Source organism: Meriones unguiculatus, chromosome 4 (assembly GCF_030254825.1).
Source record: "Meriones unguiculatus strain TT.TT164.6M chromosome 4, Bangor_MerUng_6.1, whole genome shotgun sequence".
NCBI lineage: Eukaryota > Metazoa > Chordata > Mammalia > Rodentia > Muridae > Meriones > Meriones unguiculatus.
In genome coordinates, this window is record NC_083352.1 from 8,106,699 (window position 1) to 8,131,230 (window position 24,532).

At 50.2% G+C, this 24,532-nt stretch overlaps 1 protein-coding gene across 6 annotated transcripts; it reads right to left on the reverse strand.

Moving 5' to 3' along the window:
• Positions 1 to 404: 404 nt before the first annotated feature.
• Grtp1 (growth hormone regulated TBC protein 1) lies at positions 405 to 24,513 on the reverse strand. 6 transcript variants are annotated; one of them, XM_021655318.2, is made up of 8 exons: positions 24,363 to 24,513; positions 23,921 to 24,072; positions 16,270 to 16,428; positions 13,806 to 13,930; positions 10,598 to 10,694; positions 3,319 to 3,491; positions 3,059 to 3,244; positions 405 to 654 (listed from the first exon to the last, which is right to left on the reverse strand). In XM_021655318.2, the coding sequence occupies exons 1-8, from the start codon at positions 24,407 to 24,409 to the stop codon at positions 565 to 567; spliced, it is 1,029 nt and encodes a 342-aa protein (XP_021510993.1). In that variant the 5' UTR covers positions 24,410 to 24,513; the 3' UTR covers positions 405 to 564. The 6 variants fall into 6 exon arrangements, with proteins under 6 accessions (XP_021510993.1, XP_021510996.1, XP_021510994.1 ...); XM_021655321.2 differs by lacking the exon at positions 24,363 to 24,513 and adding an exon at positions 17,767 to 17,955 and having other exon boundaries at positions 23,921 to 24,048; XM_021655319.2 differs by lacking the exon at positions 16,270 to 16,428.
• Between the last annotated feature and the right edge of the window lie 19 nt (positions 24,514 to 24,532).

Below are 24,532 nucleotides of genomic sequence, written 5' to 3' on the forward strand. Positions count from 1 at the left end.
AAATGGGTTACTGTCCCACTTTGTCCCCCTAGGGACCAGTCTGTGTAGGCACAGACCACATAGTCTTAGCTAGGAAAGACTCCTGGGAGGGCAGGCCTTCCTTTCTAGACAAACCAATGTCACACATGCCAGTCACTATTAACCTTCAACACTAGGAAACTCAATGCTCAATGGCATAGTTTACTCAACAAAGTGCACACAGCTCTCATCATATTATCATATTCCTGATATCTCAGCTAAAAATAATTTTTTTAAATTTGTGTATGTGTTTCAAAATGACAATTTGAAAGAGTCTGTTCTCTGCTTCCACATTTGAATCCCAGGACCAAATTAAGGACATCAGGCTTGGTGGCAAATGCTGAGCCATCTCACTGGACCAGATAATTCAATTATGACTCTGAAGATGGACAAAAGTGTGGAGCACTATAATTTTGAGTTACTCTTAAAGTTCACATTGAAAGTGTCATGATTTCAAGTATTTACAACAGAAACAATGTGGTAGGAATTGATGAAGTGTGCTGTGGAACAGAGTTGCAGCAGCAGTGGCAGCGGGTGCCAGTACACTCAGCTCTGTGCTTGCAGTGCAGCTCTGCAACTCTCTCGGAGCCTGGTGATGGTCGTCATGGACAGGCTTCCTGGTTCTGAAAATATTTTCTGGAAGAGAAGCAAAATGTGTTTTTCCAAACAACCCCTCACAATACATTTTCACGTTAGCTCGTAAAAGGCCCTGGGGCTGGGCATGGTCTTATAAGCCTTTAATCCCAGCACCTGGGAAGGCAGAGGTAGGTAGATCTACAGAATGAGTTCCAGGACAGCCAGAGCTACACAGAAAACCCTGTCTCAAAAGCTGCCCCCCCCCCCCAAAGAAAAGAAAAGTTGGCATCTGGCAGGCAAACCAACCTGCCAAAAGATGCCAAGGCTTTGACAGGAATGTGGGCTTGGGATGAGGATGCAGTCTCCCAGGAGACATGGCAGTAGAGGGGCTTACCTCAAGACTGCCATGAGGCTGCGTACACTTGATTTTTGGTTTCTACAAACTCCAAACAAGAACACTGGCCACCACAGTACTCTGGGTAAGTGGGCCTGGGCACCCTTGATACCACATACTTGGGCCAAACTCAGCACTTAAAAGCATGTCTGGGTTCTGACTTGGCATCCAAACTGAGGGTAATTGGCGGTGTATAGCACAAGTGACACTTAAGCTTCTACTCATGAATGTAGCCTGTTTATACCAGGCCTGTGATGGAAGACATGTATGCTCTTCTGAGTTTTAGGATACACAGCAAGGGAGGAGTCGTTTCAACTCCTGAGAAAACAATCTAATCACATCCTCCAAGAAGCACTGTGTAAATAGCTGTAGCAAGACAAAAGGAACCAAGTTCAGGGTAGGTAGTCAGGGACCTTTTTTCTGAGCCATGTCACCAGGCCAAATCTATGACTGCAAAGATGGTAAGATCTGTAGAACACCATGATTTTACATCACTCCGCACAGGGACTGAATTATGAACAGCCGGAAGGTCTGTTAAGTAGATGGTGTACAAAGTATTTGAAGGTCTACAAATAGACCTGTCAGCAAGCCCCAGTTCCTCATGGAGCAGGAACTGGTGACAGTCCCTGCCCAGGCACAGTGACAGACCTGCCTGTACTTTCAGAGGAAAGATCATTGGGGTCTCCAGAGAGAGTTCATCAGGCAGCCTCAAGCTAATTCTTGGTCCACACTTAAATCCCTCTGCAGCCTGTGAACTGCGGGTCTGGGGAAACCTGGGGTCCTTGTCCGCTGTTTTTAGTGTATGCTGCTGCTGTATAACTGGGGTGAAGCCCCAACTCCAAGAAGCTTACAGAAGAAGCCTCTACACACCCAGAACTTACTGGCTTGGCTTCAGCGATGCATTATGAAGAGTGGGAGACAGTTGTGAGGTCATTTCCCAGGGTCCCTACTGGGCTAGACCACAGGTTCCTGTCCCTTTACCCACTCAGGGAACTGCCCATACTTGAGAAGTCAGAACCTACCTGGGTATGTATATGCACCACCTACTCTTAAGATAGGTGCCCTAAAGACGGCTTTTGTTTTGTTTTTTTTTTTTTTTTTGACACAGGGTCTTTGGTCCTAGCTATCCTAAAGCTCAATAAGTACACCAGTCGGGCCTTTAACTTACGAAGATCCTCCTGAGTGGGTGGGATGGGTATGAGCCACCATGCCCACCCTCCAGTAGTGCTTCTTGCCAGCAAGGGGCGTCTAGCCACAGTTTGGTGGAATAGAACATATCCTTTGACTTCGTTATTTCAAAATTTTTAAGTGCTGGGTGTGATGGTGTGTATATTTGATCCCAGGAGACAGAGGCAGCTTGAGGTCGAAGTTTGGGCCTGGTGTGGTCTACATAGGAAGATCCAGGCCAGCCAGGGCTCTATAGTTAAGATCTCTGGCTCAAAATACAGACTGTTGAGAGGAACCCTCAGATTCGGCCCCATACCACATCCTGCCAGTGTCACTCAGCCCTGGGCCTTGAGGGCCTCCCAATCCTCCAGGCTCTGGCCAGTCTCATCCCCACCTTATGCTCACAAGTTTCTGCCTGCACCAGGTCACCCAGCAGCCATCCCTAGCCTCACTACTGACCCTCTCAGGTGCCATGGATGACTGTGTTGTAGCAGGACAGGAGGGAGTCCACGGCCTTCTGTGCTCAACAGCCTGTGACTAGGCTGTAAGCCAGCTGAGGACAAAGAGGCTTCACTGACATGTCTCCCCGTCTCCCAGACTTGAGGGAAATCAGAGTACTTCCAACCAATGTGAACCAGAACAGGCTCTCCAGGTGAGCAGCAGTGGCCTTGGACACAAGGTCAAGACGGACTGCAGCCACTTGGGCCAGCCAGCAGCTCCCAGGCTGCAGACAAACGAGGAAGGAAAGCAGAGGAGCAGCCACTGGGCTGCAGCTATAGCTCACAGGCGGAGGGGGGCGCTTGTGAGGAGAGGGACTCAACAGAGGCACCAGGACACTTGGCACAGTTGCTGGGTGGGACAGAACTACAGAGGCCCTGCCCAGGCCAAGCAACCAGAATTTACCTGCATGAATGTGTGACACTCCGTCACAAAGTCCCCTTTGGTGATCTGCTTGAACTTATCACAGATGTCTGGAACACTGCTGGCTTCCAATATAAATTCCTGGTGTTGCTTAATTAAGGTCAGAGCAACCCGGAAGATGATTTTGGAGCCTTCATTGAACAAACAATCCCAGATTCGTAGCACAGTCTGTAGAGACACAGAAATGCCCCCATCACTCCACAGTGATCCACACAGCTCCTGGGGTCGGTCAAGGTGCTCACCTCCACAGGCAGGATGTCCACAAACAGGCAGATGAACCAGCGGGACACCAGCAGGGTCCACAACACACCATGGCCATCCATCAGGGCCGCCACCGCCGGTAGCTTCATCCTCACCAGCTCTGCCAGGACCTCCTGATCAGTCTTTAGCCCCAGCATTGCTGGGCTGTAGTAATCTGCCACACAGCGGGGAGAAGGGGAACTGAGCCTCAAATCAGCAGGGCCAGGGAGCAGAAGCCTATATCCCCAGCTACCTGGGAGGCTAAGGCAGAGTGATCTTAAGCTCAATGCCCACTTGACCTACAGAGTTCAAGATCAGCCCACATAAATTCACAAGCCCCTGTTTCAAAATGAAGGGGGTGGAGGTGTTGTGAATGTTTTGATTTATGACATGTAAACATGTTTTTGTTAAAATTCCAAGTTGGGGATTTTAGTTTGTTCACACCTGTTAAGTGTCTCATGCAAGAGTTGAATTCTGAGGACCTTGAGGGGTATAAATATGACAGCCCAGAGGAAGAAGGCAAGGCTGCTCGAAAGAGGGCTGCCTACTGCTGGTTCATCCTGCTGCTGCATTTGCTGTAAGCATTTGCTGGTTTCCTGGACTTCTGGATTTCTGGGTGACTGATATTGGTATTGCCCCCAAAAGAATCCTACAACCCAACGGGAAGTAGCAGAGGGAACTCCACACCCTGTCCCCACTAACCTTGCCCTCCTCCCTGGTGTTGGGGGGGGGTTAGAAGAATCATTTACTAACCCCAAATAAAGTAGGTTTGTTTAAAAAAAAAATTAAGGTCAACAGGGAGGCTAAGGGTGTAGCTCAGTAGTAGGGCATGTATATGGCAGGCACAGGTCCCTGGGTTTCACCTGTGTATACATACATACACACACACACACACACACACGCACGCACATACAGATTCAGCACCTGTGAAAGGAAATTTTGGCATTAACTCCTGCATGGAGGAGCCATGGGGATATCCAGTTTAGTGAGCTAAACCACCAGAAGAGACAGGCTCTATGTGATTATTCTACTTCCGTGACGTAAACCCTCAGGGCGCCGATTCCAGCCACCACCGGTTGGTAAGGAATGGGAGTCCTGAGCTAATGGGTGCTGTTGGGCCTCAGGGCTGGGCTGTAGCTCAGCTGGACAGTGCTCTTCTTTCTAGCAGAGAAGGCACCCTGGATTTGATGCAGTACTGCACAAAACTAGGGACATGGCACACGCCCAAAATCCCAACAGTTGGGAGACACAGGACTTGCCTACATACCGAGCTTGAGGCTAGCCTGGGCTACACAGTGAGGTGAGGGAAGAGCAGAAGGAACGGGAAAGTGGTTGTGTGGTAAATTTGATCTTATAATAAAAATCACATTCACACCACCTGACAAATGCTTCCAATAGTATTTCATGTGAAGACGTGTCTTGCCAAAATACTTGGAGTTTCCTAATCAGTTTTTTTTTCTTTAAATTACATTTTTTTTTTTTTTTAGTTCAATGGGGGTACATGTGGGCCATGACAGCCCATACACGTGAAGAACAGAGGATCACTTTATGGTCTTGGTTCTCTCCGTTCAAAAATGTGGGGCCTGGGGATCAAAAGGGTGGTTAGCCTAGGAGAAAAATGACTCCAACCACCTAGCCATCTCACTGGCTTTCCTACTTAATTTTTTTTAACTTATTAGTGCAAGGTATTGTTATAAAGTTTAAAGCTCGATTTACACTACAAAAGAAATAAAAAAATCTGTGATAAAAAAACAGAAAACCATGGCACACTAATTTGCATCAATAGTGTCTTGTCCATGCAGTGAATGCACAACAGAGTCACTGTGGAAGAGACAAAAAAAAAAAAAAAAAAAGAAGGAAAGAAAGAAAGGAAAAAAGGAAGAGACAGAGAAAAGAACTGGCCTTTTACATACTTGCTTTGCATTTGCATCTTGGAGCCTTCCCACCTTTTGCTCTCTTATTTTGTTGTTGGCTTATTCTGGGTTTTTAAGTGGTGGCAGTTTTCTGAGACAGCTCTCACTCAGAATCCCAAGATGACCTACAAGTTGCGACTCTCTTGCCTTACCCTCCTAAATGCAGGGATTACGCTGGAGGATTACACGCCAGGCTCTTCCTAACTGCACATCCCATTCAGCTGGAGGAGGCGTGTGCAGACAGCCAGGGTGTTGCCCCAGTGTGTGAGCTCAGCAGAGGGAAAGAAGCAGAGCGGGAGCAGCAGAGATTTACAGAGGAGCATTTCGTGACCTTGGCCCTGCTTGGATGCTTAGTCCAGCTTCCAGAAATAGAAATGTTAAACTCATGCCCCGTGAACTCCAGGGCTCTGAGTCTCCAAGGGGAGGATTACATTAACCCACTACACCTCGCCACTTTCCTTCCACGCTCCTGTGGAAGACAGACCAGTGCCATACCACCCTCTGGACATTAGGTATGGACATGTGCACAGTCTGTGTCAGAGCCATGCGCTGTCCTAGCTCCAGGGAGTGCTCCTATCCAAGGGACACACTTAACCCCACACCCAGGCTTAGCCACAGCACCAGCCTGAGACAAGGTAGATGCTTCCATGTTCTGATAGCAAATCCAGGGAGAACCACAAAGACAGTGGTGTGGTCTGCTGAGACTCCACCTCTTTGCTTCTGATTGCAGATAAAGGGCATGTCAAAAGCACTTATCGTTAGTACCAGAGTACAGGAAGCCCATATTTGCTGGCAAAGAGGCTCTGCTGGGAACACCATGAGGGCCAGCCTGGCCCACCCTGCAAGCAGCCTAAATGAAAAGAAAGAGCCAGGTGGTGGTGGTACATGCCTTTAATCCCAGCGCGCAGAGGCAGGTGGATTTCTATGGTCCCTATGAGTTTGAGGCCAGCCTAGTCTACAGAGTTAATTCCAGGACAGCCAAGCCTACATAGAGAAACCCTGTCTCAAAATAACAAAAAAAATTTTTACAAGGGAGGAAGAAGAGGAGGAAGAGGCTAGACCGTGGGGAAAGCTGTGTGTGGAGACATCAACTCCTGGGACAAGGCAGAATGCTGAGCCGTGGGCTCCAGAGCTATCACACCTGGGTGCGCCTATGACACATAGTACCTTACCCTGCACACCCAGGCCTTCCATGTGGAAGTCTACAGCTCTGTCCACTATCAGAGAGGACCCCAGAGCCAGGGGCCCTGCCCTGAAGACCAGTGCCTTTCCCTTGCTGTAACCTGGGGTTACCACTCTGTACCTCTGCCCAGACCACGGATCCTCACCCCCAGGACACAGTCACATCCCAAGTTCAAGAACATCCTGAGGGTTGCTCCCAGATCTGAGTGGAAGGGCAGAGACAGACCTACCTGCTTTGGGATAAAGGGTCTGGGTTCCTTCATTCTGTCCTAAACCCTCACCATAGCATAAGTGCCTGCACACAGGAAAGGAGGAATGACGTCACCACAGAGTGCCACCTGTGTCTTCTAGTCCAAATCCTACCTGGGTTGTCACAGTGCCTCGCTGGACCTCCTTCATCCCAAGGGGGACTGAAACATACGGCATTCTGGGGGAGGCTTGGCTTTCTTCCCCCGCATGTCTCCTAGTACAGAGATGAAGCTTCTCTCCTACCAGTTATTCCTACCAGTGGATAACAGACACCACCACAGGCAAGGGCACCGGGGAAAAACAGCACACCGAGGCTCGATGTTCAGCCCATGGTCTTGGGGTGCTTCCTGAAGTCTGAGGTGGCACTGCTTTCTCCCCCATCCTCTCTCTCTTGGATTTTTTTGAATAGGAATTCCCTGTGTAGCTTAGGCTGTTCTTGAATTCGTGGCCTTCTTGCCTTAGTCTCCAAAGTGTTGGAAGTACAGGTGTGTGCTACCACACCCAGCATACACTGCCCTCTGTGTGTGTGTGTGTGTGTGTGTGTGTGTGTGTGTGTGTGTGTGTTTCAAGACAGGGTTTCTCTGTGTAGCCCTAGCTGTCTTAGAGCTATCTGCAGACCAGGTTGGCCTTGAACTCAAAGATACCTGTCTACCTCTGCCTCGCAAGTCTGGGGTCAAAGGTGTGCATCACCACTGGCTAGGCTTTACACTGCTCTTTTTAATGGCTGGAAAGAGCTTCTGTGGGCTTGAAGGTCTCTATCTTCCTATCACTCCCCAGTGAGAGAACTTGGAAGAGTAAGTGGTGATCATGAGCAGTAAAAGTAAACATGCTTTAAAAGACTGGGACTTTATAAAGGTGGGGTGCTGGGGACAGTGTGCGTGCCTTCCCTGCACTGAGACACAGGGAGAGTAAGGGGAATCCTCATGAGCCCAGGAGGTCCGGGACTGCTGGAATGAACAGAAGTAGCCTTGTCTCATAAGCAGGGTGCTGGGATGCGGCTAAGCTGATAAAGTGCTTACTTAGTAGTCCTAGTCTCAGCACCCCATACACTGAGTGCAGTTATTCTTGACTGTAATCTCAGCACTGAATGTGAAAGAAGGGTCAGGTGTTCAAGGTCATCTTCCAATACATAGCAAGTTCAAAGCCAGCCTGGGCTACTTGGCCAAGCTCAAAAAAAAATAAATAAGATGGGTGTGATGGTACATGTTCTTAAACCTAGCACTAGGTTTAAGAAATCCACTAGGTGGATTTCTATGATCTCTGTGAGTCTGAGCCAGTCTGGTCTACATAGAGAGTCCCAGGTCAACCAAGGCTACATGATTAAGTCCCTGTTTCAAAAATGTAAGTAAGAGCTATTGAGATGGCTCTTAAGAGCACTGGCTGTCTTCCAGGGGACCTGGGCTCAATCCCCAGCACCTACTTGGTGGCTCATAACTATCTATAACTCCGTCTCTGGGGATTCCACACTCCTTTCTGGCCTCCGATAGCCCCAAGCACATATGTGATGCACTGATAGGCACACAGGCAAAAATAAAATAAAAATTATGCATAAAATAATTTTATTTTTGCATAAAATAAAAATTAATAACAAAGTCTTTTTATTTTTATATTCAAATACTTATATTTTCCTAATCCCTAAACCCATTAATTAATAATGAGATTTTTAAAGGCAAAATAAGTACTGTAAAATAAAAAAAAAAAAAAAAAAAAACATTTGATTTCCTGGTGGGGAAATCAAACCCCAAATGCTTCTTCCAGAATGAAGGTGCCCCAATATGTGGGCCTAGCACAGTACTGGGATCCCCACTTCTTTCTGAGCTGCCATGGCTGGAAGAAAAAGATTGGGATATTGCAGCTTATTTTTGCTGCCTGGCTTCTGAGGAAGACCCAGACTCAGAAGGTCTAATTCCCAAAGGACACTCCCGACCCCAGGTTCATGGCACATGAACCAGCCCACAGCCAGGGCAGGCAGCCATCAGAAAGCCACCAGGAAGGTGCAGAGTCTGCTAAGGCCTCAACTGAGGCAAGGGAGCTCCACTCCACCCCTCCTGTACCAGGAGACGGACCTGTGGCCTGCAGAGACCTGGAGCCCTTAGCATTGGGGTGGTGTCTGGCTTAGGCAGTGGTGTTTCTGTGACCAGCAGTTAGCAACCTCTTTCCCTGCATTTCAGCAGAAATCAGGTCCGACTGTTTTCCTGGACATGCAGGAATCCGTTCATTAAAGGATGGGAGGGTGCCAATGTGAAGAGGTCTGCAGCTGACGGTGGGTGGGTCCTCCAGGCAGACCCAGGAACACTCCACCCCAGACAGGCCATCAGTCTGCGGTCATTCCTTCCACATGATGACATGAAACTCCCATCTCAGCATCCTTGGCTCAAATGGGGGCCTCGGCTGAGACTCACTCAGCACCTGCAAGCCTACCATGAAGTAAGATTCCTACGTTCTGATACTCTCAGGTGATAACAGTAAGGCAAAGTCCCCAAGTCTGAAGCCAGGCATGATGGTACACACCTGAGGCGCCTAGTTTGTATAGCAAGTTCCAGGACAGCCAGGGATACACAGTGAAACTGTCTCAAGACAAAAAGACCCCAGTCAACTTCTGCTCGGCTGTTTAACCACAGGTACAACCCCAGGGAGGCAGAGGAGGCAGGGGTGGGGCTAGACCCAGCTTCAGTCAGAGGTCTGGAGGGGGGGTCGGGGCAGCCCTGGGCTAGTCAGGTGCCGGTGAGTCACTCCATCTCTCACAACCCAGTTCCTCCTCCTTGAGGAGACCTCGGCGTTTCCAGCAGACCATGACCACATGCCCCATGGGGACTAAAGAAACCTGACAACTCATGGACTTGTGAGCATGTCCTCCAGGCTTTACCCACTAAGCTCACACCCTGAGGGCCTCTACACAATCCAGATCCTAATCCTGTCAGCCATGAACAACACACAATTTCTCCACACCAGGAGCTACCTCATTCAAGGCATCTTTAGCCAAAGCTGCTCGCATGGACTTTTCTGTCTTTGAGACAGGATCTCACTATGTTGCCTTAAATGGGCTAAAACTTTCTATATAGACCAGATTGGGCTCAAACTCAGAGAGTTTGCCGCTTCCTCCTGAGTGATGGGGTTAAAAGGCGTGCTGTCTCCATGACGGGCTCCCACCAGCTTCCACAAGTGCAGCTGGGATCTGACCTCCAGTCTTAGTTAGGGTTTCTATTGCTGTGATAAAACACCAAGACTAAAAGCAATGCAAAGAGGAAAGGGTTTATTTTGGTTTACAGTTCTACACACCCTCTCATGTTCTAAACACCCTTCTGAGGGTCAGGCAGAAGGCCGGACAGGCAGGAAATGCTCTATCCAAGTCAGCCATCCCCCTCAGGACAGCACTGCCTCTTCCCAGTGTCCCTTGTGGAAGCCCACGGTCTACGCAGGCTTTTCTACAACTGGTGACTGCCCGTCTCTACCAATGAATAGAAGGCAGACAGATTTGAAAAGGACTTTCCACTTATAAAGCAGTGACCCTTGGCAATAATGTACTGACTTCTCACAAGCTCAGTAACACATTTGGACAGTGTAGCTCACAGGTGATCCACTCCACTACAAAAAGGCCACACTCATGGGAAAGGGACAATGGCCAAAGGCAAGTCTACACCCTAAACAGAGACTATAGAACTTCTTCACTTCAGCACCAACTCTTTTCACTAAATTTTTCCCTCTTCTTTTCTTCCTCTTTCCAGTGTTGGTATTAAACCCCAGACCTTCCTTCATAAGAGCCAGAACGTGCTCTCTCCTGAGTTACACCCCAGCCATTTTACCGCATCCTGACTGGCCAGCCAGACCTTTTCAAAGACATCAGAAGTAGGGCAGGGCAGGGCAGGGCAGGGCAGGGCAGGGCAGGGCAGGGCAGGGCAGGGCAGGCGCGGCCAGCAGGTAAGAACTTTCAACCTACCAGGTAGTATTCTTCCAACAAGAGCGTCTAAGAGCCAAAAAGACTCCTCTTCATTCTTAGTGATAAGGATCAGATACCCCGCTATGAAGTTCATTCCCTGAAATCAGAATGAAAAACAAACTTCACCTAGGGCAACGGGTTCAGCTCACAGCACGTCCCCTTCTTCTGCCCTTCCCGGAAACTTGTGAAGCTCTAACCAGTGGTTCCCAGCCTTCCTAATGCTGTGGCCCCGTGACACAGCTCCTCATGCTGTGGTGACCTCCCACCACAAAGTATTTCACTGCTACTTCAGAACTGATTTTGCTACTGTTATGAATCATAATATAAATATCTGGTGTTCAGGATGTCTGATCCGCGACCCCTGTGAAAGGGTCTCTGACCCCCCACCCCTCACAAAGAGGTCAGAACCCACCGACTGCTCTAGACACATCTATACACAGCACAGTAGAGACCCAAGACTAGTGGTCTGCGCTGTTCTGCTGGCCGACATGAGAGAGGGAAGTTGGCCTGAAGAACACTGAGTGCCCCGCAGACTATGAAACCAAAGGTGCTCTTCTCCTAATGCTGGCACAGACAGCGGTGACTGACTCCTAAGTGATCAACCAGCCAGATACATCTAACAGCAGCAAACATCAGACAGGCCTGGTGACACAGTCCTGTAACCCCAGCTTTTGGGAAGCTGACGTAGAAAAGCCACAGGTTCAAGGCTAGCCTGGGCAACTTACTAAGACTCTGCCTCAAAATAAAGTGAAAGGGGGACTATAAAATAGCTCAAAGGGAAGGCACTTGCTTCAGTGTTCAATCCTCAGTCTCCCCAAATGATAAACAGTAATAAAAAGCAGTGAGGATCGTGGTCCTGAGTGGAGGAGTGGGACAGTGAGAGGATGCTCTCCCCAGAGGGCAGATGCTGCCAGAGTGAAAGTACTGGCACAAAGCCAGACAGAGGCCATGGCCCTCGGAGCTTAGGATGGGGACCTGAGAGTGTGCGCTCCTGACACGTCTGGGAGAATAAGGCTCTGCACAATTCCTGTCTCCCTCCCTTTTGTTCATCTACACTTTCTAAAATAAGCATGCAGTCCTCTGGGAAGAAATCCATCTTTGCACGGCCAACAGCACAGGCTCAAATAATACCAAACAGGCACTGCATGTGTGGTCTGCACAAAGATACACTTATCACAAGCCAACACCCACTGCCAGGCACAGAGCCCCCAATACCTGTTCTGTACCTCCACTCAGTGTCCCAAGAATGAGACTCAACACACAGATAAGACACACAGGGGCCACAGTCAAACATTTGTCCCACAACTGAGTTCGGATCCCCAGTGCCCGTGTGGAAAGGCGGGCACCACAGCATGAGCTTATCACCTCAGTCCTGGCCGGGCGGCAGACAGAGGCAGATTACTGTAGGGCCTGCTGGCCACTGCCCAAGTCAGCCAGCACCAGGTTCAGGGAGCTCAGCGGGCCATTCCTTTAAAATGAAGCGGGGAGTTGTCTACAGGGTAAGACACCTGGTATCAACCTGTCTCTACACGCAGATGCTTGCACAAGCTCATGACCACATGCACACAAAGGCTGAATGGAGCTCAGTGACAGAGAATTTCTCAATGGTGCAAAAGACCTCTGGTTCCATGCCAACCCCTGGAAAGAGAAAAGGAAAAGAAGAAAAAGGTGCTGTGACAGGGCAGGAGCTGGTAACAGCTCTAAGTTCCTGGGTCACGAGGTCATGAGGATGACAGCACCTGGGAAGATGCCAGCGAGGGAATGGTGTCACGTGGAGCCACCTGTGTGAAGCCAGCCCAACTTCATCAAAAGAGAATGCAAGGCAATTTGCAAGCACTTTCTGAAGTCCCACTGCTATGGGCAGGACTGGGTCCCCCAACACCAGAAGTCTTCTGCCTCTGAGTGTGCCTTCATTTGGGGAGAGGTCTGTGCAGACTTCACTGGTTATAATGAGGTCAAAAGGTTATCTTCACCAATGAAATGACACAATTCAAGGTACATTAGAGCGCATAAATGCAGGCTTATTGGGGTAGCTCTCATTCGGGTCACAGGAGGGTTCAGTTATGTCACCATGCAGAGAAGGACAGAAAAGCCTGGAGAGAGGGCAGAGAGAGAAAGTACATGAGCAGAGATCAAGAGAGCTAGTTGGGGGGAGAGGGAGGAGGGAGAGGGAGAGTACAAGAGTGACAGAAGAAGACAGAGAGAGAGAGAGAGAGAGAGAGAGAGAGAAGGAAAGAGAGAGACAGATAGGCAGACAGACAGGGAGATAGAGGAAGGAAGAAGAGGGAGGGAGGGAGAGAGAAGGAGAAAGAAGGAGAGAGAGAGAGCGTGTGCAAAATGTCTGGATTATACAGGGAAGAGCATTCTCCGGGGGAGCAGTTCAGGGCAGAAGGCGGGGTATGCCAGCCATATCTTGTTACAGGTAGGGACTGAGGGATGCTGGGAGAATCTGGAGACCAGGTCTGCTTTGGTATGTTAAATAGGAACCTCATCCAATGGTCTCAAATCTGAAACCTAACAGAGGCTCCTCTGGAATAGAGACCTCCGGTTAGACGGTGTGTGTCCTTACAAAAAGGGACAACCTAGACACTGCCAAGGAGGGCAAACATCCCAGGAATGTCAGATTCTGGGGTGGGATCTGGACAGGAAGTAGTAAACATCGTCCTCAGCAGCTGCAGAGGAGGAAGTGCCCAACGACTGTCCAGCCCACACCTGGGTCTCATATTTCCAGAATCATTCTTACTTAAGCCATGCAGTTGACAAGCACTTCAGCGCGAGCCAACTCCCAGACACAATCAAGAAACTGTTCCCGAGCTGGTAATCCAAACTAGACCCAGTTCTCCAGTGGGATCTATGACACCAGGCTTCCAGAAACTCCCGAGAGGTCAGCACGGCCGAGCACAGGCCTCCACACCCAGAGAGTCTGCACAGCGTCCCTCGGGCCCCTGCCTCCTTCCATTCTGTACCCCCTCAGCATCATTCCCACTGTCTTCAACACCCATGCTCACCTTATTCACTAAGGGGATAGCACGAAGCCATCCCTCCACGTCCCTGCAGCGAGCTAAGCCTGCCGTGAGGGACGCTTCACCACCCAGGGCTCATGAGCCAGGAAGAAAGCTTGTACCTGCAGATACCATTGCTGTGGAGCTATGTGGTCCCAAATGATCCCCCCAAGCGCATGCCAGCTCTTAAGGCTCTGGGGGCTCACCTGGCAGTACCCCACAGCTTGGTTGTGCAGTCCATAGGCCAGCAACACATTGTACAGGGTCTTCTGAAGACAAGGCTCCGCCGTCTTCCGGAACCTCACGTTGTCAGGGAAAGTCCGGTTCAGGTCTACACAGAAATTCACCAGTGTCACCGTCACGCCGCTCTGCATCCCCAAGGTGGCCAGACTCTGTCTTGGATTTCAGGGATGGCCCCATCCGGCTGCAGCTGAATCACCCCAGAAAAACCTAGTGGCCACCTCAGCGAGCTGCACTGAGCCCGGGTGTAGCACAGGAGATGGCATGCTGCACCAGGAAGGACAGCAGTGATGGGGACCAGTGTTCTTTCAGAACTGGGAATGGCAGGTGGCTTCCTGCAGCTACGGTCTCCACTGGACCCTTCAACTACCCTGTCAGTATGGAAGAAAGCTTCCAGGTTCTGAAGATCAAATATATCAAGACTAGGGCTGGCATGGAGCACACCCCTCTGATCCTTTGATCCCAGTACTATGGAAAGAGAAGCAGTCAGATTTCTACGAGTTCAAGGCCAACCTGGTCTACATACAGGACTGTAGGCCAGCCAGGGCTACACAGTGAAATTCTGTCTCAACAAAATGCTAGGCTTGGTGGTTCATACTTGTAACTGCTACACTCAGGAGGCTAAGGCAGGATGACTGCTGAGGTCAGGGGTAGCCTGGGCTACAGAGTGTCCTGCAGTGTCAAAAGAACTGAAACAAAAATGCCCAGAACATAGGAAGCCAAGACTGCCTTCAGAGATAAACCAATGCCAGGAATTAAGTAAACTCATGCTGCCGGGTTTTGTGCTGAAGCTTCCCTGCCCCACCACTTCCTGCTCTCATGACTCCTTCACCCTCCATAACCTCTCAGATCCAAAACATCGCCTCTGGAACTGTAAACACTCGGCGACACCGACCGGTCACAGGAACAGGAGCGGCTCGCTACGGCAGACTAGAGCCACAGGCTGCATTTACTCTACATGGTACCCTCACGTCCTGCTATGGTACAGGTAAAGGGAGTGTGGATAAGGCTTATGGCCCTGTTTGTGTTCCATGTTTGCGAACATGGAAACTCCACCATGTGGTCTGGGGCTCCGACTCCGTCCGTAAAGAGCTGCTTACATGTTGAAAGCCCCGAGTTTGACACCCAGTGGCACATAAACCAGCCACGGGAGCATACATCAGTAACCCCAGCACCCAGGGTGGAGGCGGCTCATTCGTGCTTACATATGGAGTTCTAGGACAATCTGGGAGGCCATCCTGTCTATAAAAACAACAAAGGTACTTGCCACCAGGCCTGATGCCTTGAGTTCTAGCCTTGGTACCTACATGGCAGGAGAGCCAGTTCCCACAGGTTGTCCTTTAATCTCTGTCCTCTAACCTCTATAGATGCATGTGAGCACACACACACACAAAACAGACAAACAAATAAACGTAATTTAAAAATATAAAACAAGCCAGGCACAGTGGTTGCATATCTTTAGTCCCAGCACTTGGGAGATAGAGACAGACTGCCAAGAGTTGAGGCCAGCCTGGTCTACATAGCAAGTTCTAGGCTAGCGCCAGGACAACACAGTGAGATACTGTGTCTAAAAAAAAAATAAATTTTAAATGGCTATGTGATGGAGTTTAAGCGTATCCCACAGGGTACAGTCAAGAGACAAAAGTAGAGGACATTGGTGCTGACAGGGTAAAGGGAGTGTCCGTTTGGGAAGAGAAGGTGAAGTATGATATGCATATTTCCCCAAAATCATTTTTTTTTTCTAAAAACACACTCAACAACCTTGAAAATCATTTCACAAACAGTAACAGCCAATTGTATCTAAGATACATGAGGCTACCTGAGGACCTCGCGGGATTCCATGGCCCCCTTGAGCCCTGGTCATGTGAACTGAGCCTCAAGCTCTATCACTGGGGTGGTAAAGGACAGGGGGAGGGGTGGCATAGACAGCCCTCAGGTCAGTCAGAATGGCCACCTGATGGCAGGGTGCAGGGACCACCTCCACAATGACATCAAGGGAGCGTAGCCGATGCCATTGCTGCTTGGGGCCACGTGATACCATCTTCTAAAGCTCCTGAAACCCTCACAGGAAACTCCATCTATCAGTCATGAGGAAACTTGACTCTTGATTTCCACTTCCAAAATTTAGCATCTGCAGGTGCATCTTCAAGTAAGGCAGACTTGTTTGTTTGATGTTTGAGACAGGGTTTCTCTGTCTGGCCTTGGCTGTCCTGGCTTTGTAGACCAGGCTGGCCTAAAACTCAGAGATTGGCCTGCCTCTGCCTCCCGAGTGCTGGGATTAAAGGCGAGCGCCGCCACTGGCCACAAGGCAGACTTTGCGATTGCCTAGGACCTGAGCAAGGGCGGAGCTCTGCTCTGGGATGGATCCTGGTCCACCCCACCCCCCATCCAAGCTACACAGGCACCAGGCACTGAGCACAGGCCTCCCACCTGTCCTGATGGCTTCCTCCAGGCTGGGGCTCCCCTCTCCCTCAAGCAGTCGGTGGTAGTATCCAGGGTTCTGGTCCATCTGGGCCTGGGCTCCACTCACAGCCATCCAGACTCGGGCCCGGTGCTCCAGGGGGATTCCCTTCCGGACGTAGCGCTTCACTGAAACCCAGAGAGACTGAGGTGAGCTCAGGGCCCAGGAAATCAGGACGATGCTCCAGTCTTCCCTCTTCACCTGCGCACTAAACCAGTCCAGAGAGGGCCCAAAGCTTCCTCACTCTGCCCAGGTAGAAACAGCCCACGACGCTTCTGAACTGGAACAGCACCAGTGACTTAGAGCACCGACTCTCTTCTACCGTACGGTCTAGGCAGAGTGGAGACAGGCTAGGGCTGGACGCTCATACTCAGCCTCTCTACCACCAGCCCCGAAAGCCACATACCCTAAGCTCAGAGGACAGAAGGCTATCCAGGCTCTTGTTCTTGGTCCTCAATGGCCACCCTGCCTACCACGCTGAGCAGACCCAGTGTAGGACCAAAGGGCACTTGGTCCAGCTGGGGCATGGCCCAGTGGAATAGCTCGTGTTTGGTGTGTATGAGGCCCTGGATCCTATGTTCAGAACCCAAAGAGACAGAAACAAAATTTTTAAATGCCTTAGTTGGCGTGGCCGGGCACCACCACACCCGGCTGTGATCCCAGTACTCAGGGAGGCAGAGGCAAGCAGATCTGTGAGTTCAAGGCCAGCTGGAAAGTAGGTGGAGATGTGATGGAGTCTCTGCTGATCTCCAGACTTGATGTAGAGAGGCAAAGGCCAAGGGACTTCAAGAAGGTAGTTCTCAGGGACCTTAGAGACCGAGCAGGCGCTGCTCCTAACCTGGAGGAAGCAGGAGACCCCAGCCAGATCTGACAGCCACCCAGCACACAGCTCCAGGGGCAGAGCCAGAAGGGCCCACTCGGCAGACACCGTGAGCCCAGTGGGATCATGGCTTCAACACAAGTGTGCATCCCTATCTTGGTCACTCTCTCCTGCTGGGCACCACGTTGTCTTCCAGGGGAGGTTTTGTTGAAAGTAGGGAAAAGTCTGACGTCTTAGGTCTGAGCCTCCCGACTGGGGGGGCAGGAGAGAACAGCCACACACAGGTGTCTCTTCCCGTCACACCCTCCTCTCACCTCCACAGCTGCTCCCTGGCCCAGGGCAAGTGCTCCCTTTACCGACATCCTCACTCTTCGCCTCTCCAAAGCCAACGGTCAAAGCTTTGCTGTTTGTCTTTGACATTATATATAATCATTACTTGGGCCAGAGCGATGGTTAACAGCATTTGCAGAGGATCCGGAGTTCCATTCCCAGCACCCACATGGCAACTTAAAACCACCTCCCACTCCAGTCCCAGGGAACTGGCACCCTCTTCTGATGTCCTTGGGCACCAGGCATGCATATGATACACATATGCACACACAGGAAAACACATAAAAACATGTAATGACTTAAAAAAGACACTAACTTTAGGGAGTGCAGTAATTTGGATGTTAACTGTGTGCGGGCCCCTTGCATGGTGTGGAATGTGGTCTTCAGGTAACTGGCGGTTGCACCTTGAAGGACTGAGAGGCATTCTTCGTCCTCGTCTCTCCTGGCTATGTGGTGAGCTGGGATACCCAACTCTGTTCTTCTGCCATATCATGCAACGCCATGCCTAAAGTAAGTCATCACGAAAAGGAAAACACCTGGGCTCAGAGTATAGCTTAACAGCGCAGCATTTGTGTAGCATGCAGGGAGTCCTAGGTTCAATTCCCAGCACTACAAAAAAAAAAAAAAAAAAGGAAAAGCCCTGTGGCACCAGTTCTGATCAACAGAGAAATAATTAAAAAAATTAAAAAAAGACTTCATGTGGACTGGAAAGATGGATCAGCAGGTCAAGACTCTTGCAACAAAAGCTTGGCAACCTGAGTTTAGTCCCCAGAATCCTCATAAATCCATGTAAAGGTGGAAGGAGAGAGCTGGCTCCACAATACTGTCCCCCGACACCCCATCCCCCGCACACACACACACACCATGCTATCAACTCACAGGAACAAATAAGGTATTGGTGAAGGGTTGGGTAAGTGGATTCATGGTACACAATAAAGAATGTAGAAACAGCTGGCTAGAGAGCTGGCTCTACAGTTGAGAACGCTAGTTGGCCTTCCAGATGATCTGGGTTCAATTACCAGCACCCACATATACGCAGACAAAATACCCATACACATAAAGTTAAAAAATATTTTTTTAAATAACAAAAGCAATGCAGGAAAAATTACACACACACACAAAGCCAATTGTTTTTTGACAAAAGTGACAAAGGAAATTCAATGCAAAAAGTGTAGTCTGTCCAAATAAAGAATGGCTAAAATAAAAATGACACCAACAGTGTAAAATCAGCAGCCACTGGAGCCTCGGGCGTGGTGGGAATGCAAAATGCACAGCCGCTTTGGAAAGCTCTTGAAATTTCTTTTCTGGCTTCCCTTTCCATCCCACTCCTTTTCATTCTGAGAATCAGATTCTAGGCCTTGCACACAGTAGACAATGCAATTTCTTACCAGTTTTAAGCCTTTAACATAATCTAAGAAAACCTGAAACCTATGCTCACACAAAAGCCCATGTGCACTTCTTCCTTTGGCCTTTCATACCCGACATGTCAATGATGAGCAGATGGCTCGAGGAACACCTCAAAACAGAAGTTATGAGCCACCGGGGCAACGCAAGGCCATAGCTGAACCTTTAGTGCACTACAGAAACCAGACTCAAACGCTGCAACCGAGCCAAGCAGCTACAGGGCATCCTGGGAAGGCAGGCTTAGAAACGGGCTGACAAGGAGCAGTTCATAGAACTCTGATGTGATGAAACTGTTCCAATTCTTCATGTGTATGTGGGGTACCCACAAGGGCACTGGATCCCCAGGAGCTAGAGTTTTAGTTTGAACAGCCTGATATGGGCGCTGGGAACCAAACTCAGGTCCTCTGTAAGCAGTACACACTCCCAACTACAGACCCAGCTGGCCAGCCACCACCCCTCCCCAACTTTTTTCATTGTTTTGAGACAGGAGCTCACTATGTAGACCAGCCTGGCTTCAAGCTATAGCAATCCTGATGCCTCTGCCTCCTAAAAACTGGTATTAAAGTAACTCAGGCTCTGGTTTGAATTTTAACTGTTTTGCTGTTGTCTGAAATCCTAAAACTGTACACTCATAACAATGAGTTTCATAATCAATTTTAAAAATAATTTAGTAATATAAGGCTTCTGTTGTTTGTTTTTTGAGACAGGGTTTCTCTGTGTAGCTCTGGCTGCCCTGGAACTCTCTTTGTAGACCAGACTGGCCTTGAACTCACAGAGATCCACCTGCCTCTGCCTCCCTAAATGCTGAGATTAAAGGCATGTGTCACCACAACAGGCTTCTGAGGTTTTCTGTTTGTTTTGCTTTTGTTTTTATTTCCAGGCAGGGTTTCTCTGTGTAGCCCTGGCTGTCCTGTTTGTTGTAGACCAGGCTGGCCTTGAACTCACAGAGATCCTCTACCTCCTGAGTGCTGGGACTATGGCGCCTGGCTTGTTTGTTTTTAAGCAAAGGACAAACTAGTCCCACACACCAACATCGGTGCCTGCTCTGTTACGGCTTCCTAGCCCCACACGCAGGCATGCAGCAGCCTCCTGACTTTGTCCAGCCGCAGTTGAGGAGCTGGGACTCCCTGCTGGTCCAGAGGCCAGTCTCCAGCACACTTTTAGCCTATTTAAACTTACTTTGTTTCTTCAAGGGGAATGAAGACAGCGTTCTTGCTCTCACACACTGATCTCCTTCTGAGGGCAGGGTTCACCCACAGATAACCATCACACCCTGTGGAGAACTAGCTTCACCTGTCTGCCCAACCAAGCCAAGCAAAAGCCAGGTTTGGGACCTTTGGCTCTGAGTGTGCATTCCTCTTCAATTTACTTGGAGTGCAGGTGTGTGTGACTAAGCCACTATGACAAAGAAGCAAACGGTTCCACTGCCTGCCCTGTGCACCAAGAAGGGACACTACCCAGGGAAAGGCAGCACCAAGGACTGGGTTCGGACCCCTCCCAACTACAGAAAAAGCAGGTTCCATTCTTGGGGCTCCCGCATCTTCACATAGGACAAGAAAACAGTATTCACTGTACCCAGTCTAGATCATCAGTGATAACAGCTGTCATCTGAGACGTCTCGGATAAGATTTGTAACTGGAAACACCTGGATGTTAGGGAACACTGGGTAGGGAGACTACAAAGGAAAAGAGCCGAGGTGGCCAGCTTCTTCCAGGCCAACCATTTGAGACACTATGGCAGTCTCCTCTGATACCGACAGCACAAACCACAACCTAAAATGTCCTTTCTCATGTAGAGAAGGGGGGCATCTTGAATCAGAAACCTCCTTGGGACATACAGAATACCAACATGGTGACGTTTCCTGGCACGATTGGTGGCCAGTGACTCCCTTATAGATGGTTTGGCCAGTGGTTGATAACCTCACTTTACTACAGAAGGTGCTTTCCTTACACAGACAAGGCCAAGACCTAAAGCCAGATGATGAAAGAAAGCACGGGGCACCTGCAGATAACGATAATGAGATCAATGTGATAAAGAGAATGGGAGGAGTAATAGCCCTTAATAGGATCTGTGCTCACAGTGCCCCAAACTTCTCCCTGGATCAGCTGCTTGCAGACTCCTGGCTTCTCTTCTAACTCAGACAGTAACTACTCTCTTCCGCCTTCCATCTCCTCCTGCAGCTTGCTGCCTTACTGTTTCCTCTCTTGAAAGCCAGTAAGATGTCTGAGTTTCCCTCCAACCCCTTTAAATTCTTGCACCAACCCCAAGGCATGGTGACTCGAGGCTTTAAGCTCAGTACTCAGGGGGCAGGGGCAGGTGGAGATCTGTGAGTTTGAGGCCAGCCTGGGCTAGGTCAGCCAGGGATAGAAAGATCATATTTCAAACAATTTAATGGTGAGATCAAGAACTTCAAAAGGGGCCCTGTGTCCCCTACTGACTCAGACAAGCAGAACACCTCCAAAAACAGAAAGCAGAGCTATGTGTTGTGGTAAACACATATAATGCCTGCACTCAGGAAGCTCAGTAACAAGGTTCTCAAGTTCAAGGCTAGTCTGGACTACATACAGGCAGACAGAGAGAGAGAGAGAGGCAGATCAGCAGATACCAAGGGGTGCTTACTGACGCTCAAGAGCCGGTTTAACATTGAGCGCCTGGCTCCTACCCGCATACACGGACACATCTTCCTGGGTCATGTGAGCTCTCCCCTGGGGCTATTGCCCTGCTGATCACACCACAGTCAGCCTAGAATATCTGGCAGGAAATTCCCATCTCTGGAATAGCTTGTCTGCTCCTGTTTTATGCTTGATCAACCTTCACCAGCACTGCAGGCTCCCTACATTGCGAGGGTAGACGCCCAGCGACCCCCACACCTCTTACTCATTAGGCTTGCTTCCTGCCAGGAGCCAGACACATCTGATCACACCAGTTACACCTGCTACCTTAATTACAGCCTAATGCCTATTACATAATCAAGACAATAGAAAGCAAAGCCATATAAAGCAAGTTTAAAACAGGTTAAACTTTTTTTTTTTTTGGAGATTCATTTTAGCCAAGTGTGGTGTCACACACACACTTAAATCAGTCAGCACTCAAAAGATGGAGGCAGGTGGGTCTCTGTGAGTTCAAAACCAATTGGGTCTACATAGAGAACTCTATTCTATTCCAGCTCTGGCTGCACAGTGAGACACTGTCTCAAGGGGGCGGGGAAGCAAAGAGGCAGGCTCTGTCTTTGCAGTCCTGGCTTTCTTGACTACATATACCAGTCTGGCCTTGAACTCACAGAGATCCACCAAAGTGCTGGGATTAAAAGCATGTGCCACAAAGCCAGCTATTTTTTTTAATATTTTTTATCGTGTGTGTGTGTGTGTGTGTGTGTGTGTGTTTACACGTGAGCATGTGTGCCTACAGAGGCCAGTGGCATTGGATTCCCAGGAGGCTAGAGTTGTAGGAGGCTGTGGCCCACCCCATATGGGTGCTGGAAATTGAACTCAGGTCCTCTGGAAGAGCAGGAAGCACTGTCCCTCTTAACTGCAAAGCCCTCTCTCCAGCCCAGTTCACAGGGTTGAGACAAGTGTTCAGAAGCAAAGCAAAACCAAACCAAACCTGCTGAAATAGGTTAGACAAGTGCAAACCAGACCTAGTGTCTGAGACCCACAGGAGGTCACAGGCTCAAGGCCTGCCTGGACCTTGAAGGATAAACTCAGAATGGCATGTGTAAATCTGAACAGACCTCCGTAATCCAGGGCCATACCCATCCTCCCAGCCACAGGAATCACTTCCTGTACTGAAGGCCAAGAGCTCCTGGGAGAGGCTTTAAGGCAGTCCCCAGTGGTTACTTCTGTGGTAGACTAGAGCCTGGGGTGGGCGAGAAGCAACTTCATTTAGTATTTTTCCCGTAACTAAAACGTTTACCATGCCCATGAATTGTGTATTACGTGTAAATAAAACTTTCTAGCATTAAAAGACAGAAAAAAGTAGGCACTTGCTGGAAACCCGCTGGCACACTGCGAGGAATAAACGCAGAAGGAAAGAAAACGCGGGTTTTCTACACAGAGACTGCTGTAGACCTCCGCCTCGCCCCAGCCCTTACGCCTGGGTCATCCATTATTAACGCCGAGCAGTCAGTCCACCTGGCAAACACCTCCACACGCTCCTCTTTAACAAACGGAAAGTCCCCAGTATCTTAACAAAGCAATACTCCCTGTACCCAGGATTCCACAGAGAAATAAACAAAATTCCCTGCAAGCAGGGAAGGGCCTTTGATGCTAGCAAGGAAACAAGCGGCTATCAAATATGATGTAGGGGAAAGAAAAAAAGGAGGGAGGGGGCTTGAAAAGGCATGATAGTTCCTGCTCAGAGCAAAAGGAAAAGTTTGTCTCAGAACTGGGCCATCAGGGGCCTGTCTGAATTTGAAGCATGAGATCTGGTCCCCCAGTCCCCAGTTTGCAGCTCCTGTTAGGAAAGGGCATACCCGGAGCCCCACCCTGAGTGCCCCACCCTTACCAGTCTCTGGGGACTAGGCGCTGTTCTAAACCCCCTCAGAACACGAGGCTTTCTCGAGGCTTCCAAGGAAGTATGGACTTTGCCCATCTTCGGTTAAGAGGGCGTGGTGAGCATGGCTGTAAAGGCAGCGAGGTGTGCAGGTCCCGGGCCTGCTCTGCGCTACACACACACTCCTCAATCAGCGCTTGGGCAGGGGTCTCACAGTGTCCCAGGAGTCGCGCCTGGGGTTGGCGGGGTCAACTATAAAGGGGCCCAGCTCCTGTGGAGTTGCTAGTGTGTGCGCGTGCGCGTGCAGGTCAGGCTTCAGGAGTTTAGTGAGCCAGCTGCGGAGTCCCCTTACAGAAGGATCTTGCTGCTGGGGGGCGGAAAGTGGGGAAAGTCACGCTGGCGCGACACTGGGTTCTACTGCTGGGAAGTCATGCCACAGGGACTCTACCTGCTGCAGGAGGTCCCGCAGTCCAAAGTTCGAGCTCCCGGGTCGCACCACAGGGGTTCTGGCTGCAGGGGGCGGGGGTCCTGCTTGGTTGAATGGCTGCTCTGCCAGCCAGCGTCAGGACTCTCACCTGTCAAGCTTTTTCGGACACCACCGTTTCCCTTTAGAAGTTTGGACCATTTGATCGCTCTCTTGGTGAGTATCACTAGGTACGTGGAAAAGAATTCTTCATAAGCCGCATAATCAAAGTCTTCGGGCCTTTCAAATCCGTACGGATCGATCCTACAAACACAAAAAGAACCTGTTTTCCGAACCAAGTTTCTGCGCCCGCGGGGATCCGGGAGCTGGGGTCCGGGAGCTTCGCCACCCGACACTCCTCGGTCCGCCCCTCCGTCCATCCTCGGTCCATCTTCCCTTCCTCTCTCCCTCCCCTCCTCCATCCCCTCCTCTCCTCCACCCCTTCATTCCCTTCTCTCTCCTAGGACCAGCGCTCGTCTCCCGAGCAGCAGCGACCGGCTCAGACCCATTCTGGGGCGGGTGCCCGGCACCCCGCCCGCGGCCTTCGCACCCACCTGGGCACCCGAGCTCGCGCCGCCTGCGCGCGCTCTGCGGGATCCATGCGGAGAAGGGCCACAGACCGCGGCACACAGACGCAGCGCAGCCCAGAGCGCTGGACCCCGGTGCGCCGCTGGCCCCGGGGCGCGCGAGTGCTTCCGGCGGGGGCGTGGCCGAGACGGGGGCG

Excerpts from the sequence above, each read along its gene's own strand:
- Grtp1 (XM_021655318.2), bottom strand. The coding sequence starts at position 24,409 with ATGGATCCCGCAGAGCGCGCGCAGGCGGCGCGAGCTCGGGTGCCCAG. Across the intron at positions 24,073-24,362 it reads GCGCGAGCTCGGGTGCCCAG|GATCGATCCGTACGGATTTG; the intron begins GTGGGTGCGAAG and ends TTGTGTTTGTAG. Across the intron at positions 13,931-16,269 it reads GGAGGAAGCCATCAGGACAG|ACCTGAACCGGACTTTCCCT; the intron begins GTGGGAGGCCTG and ends ATTTCTGTGTAG.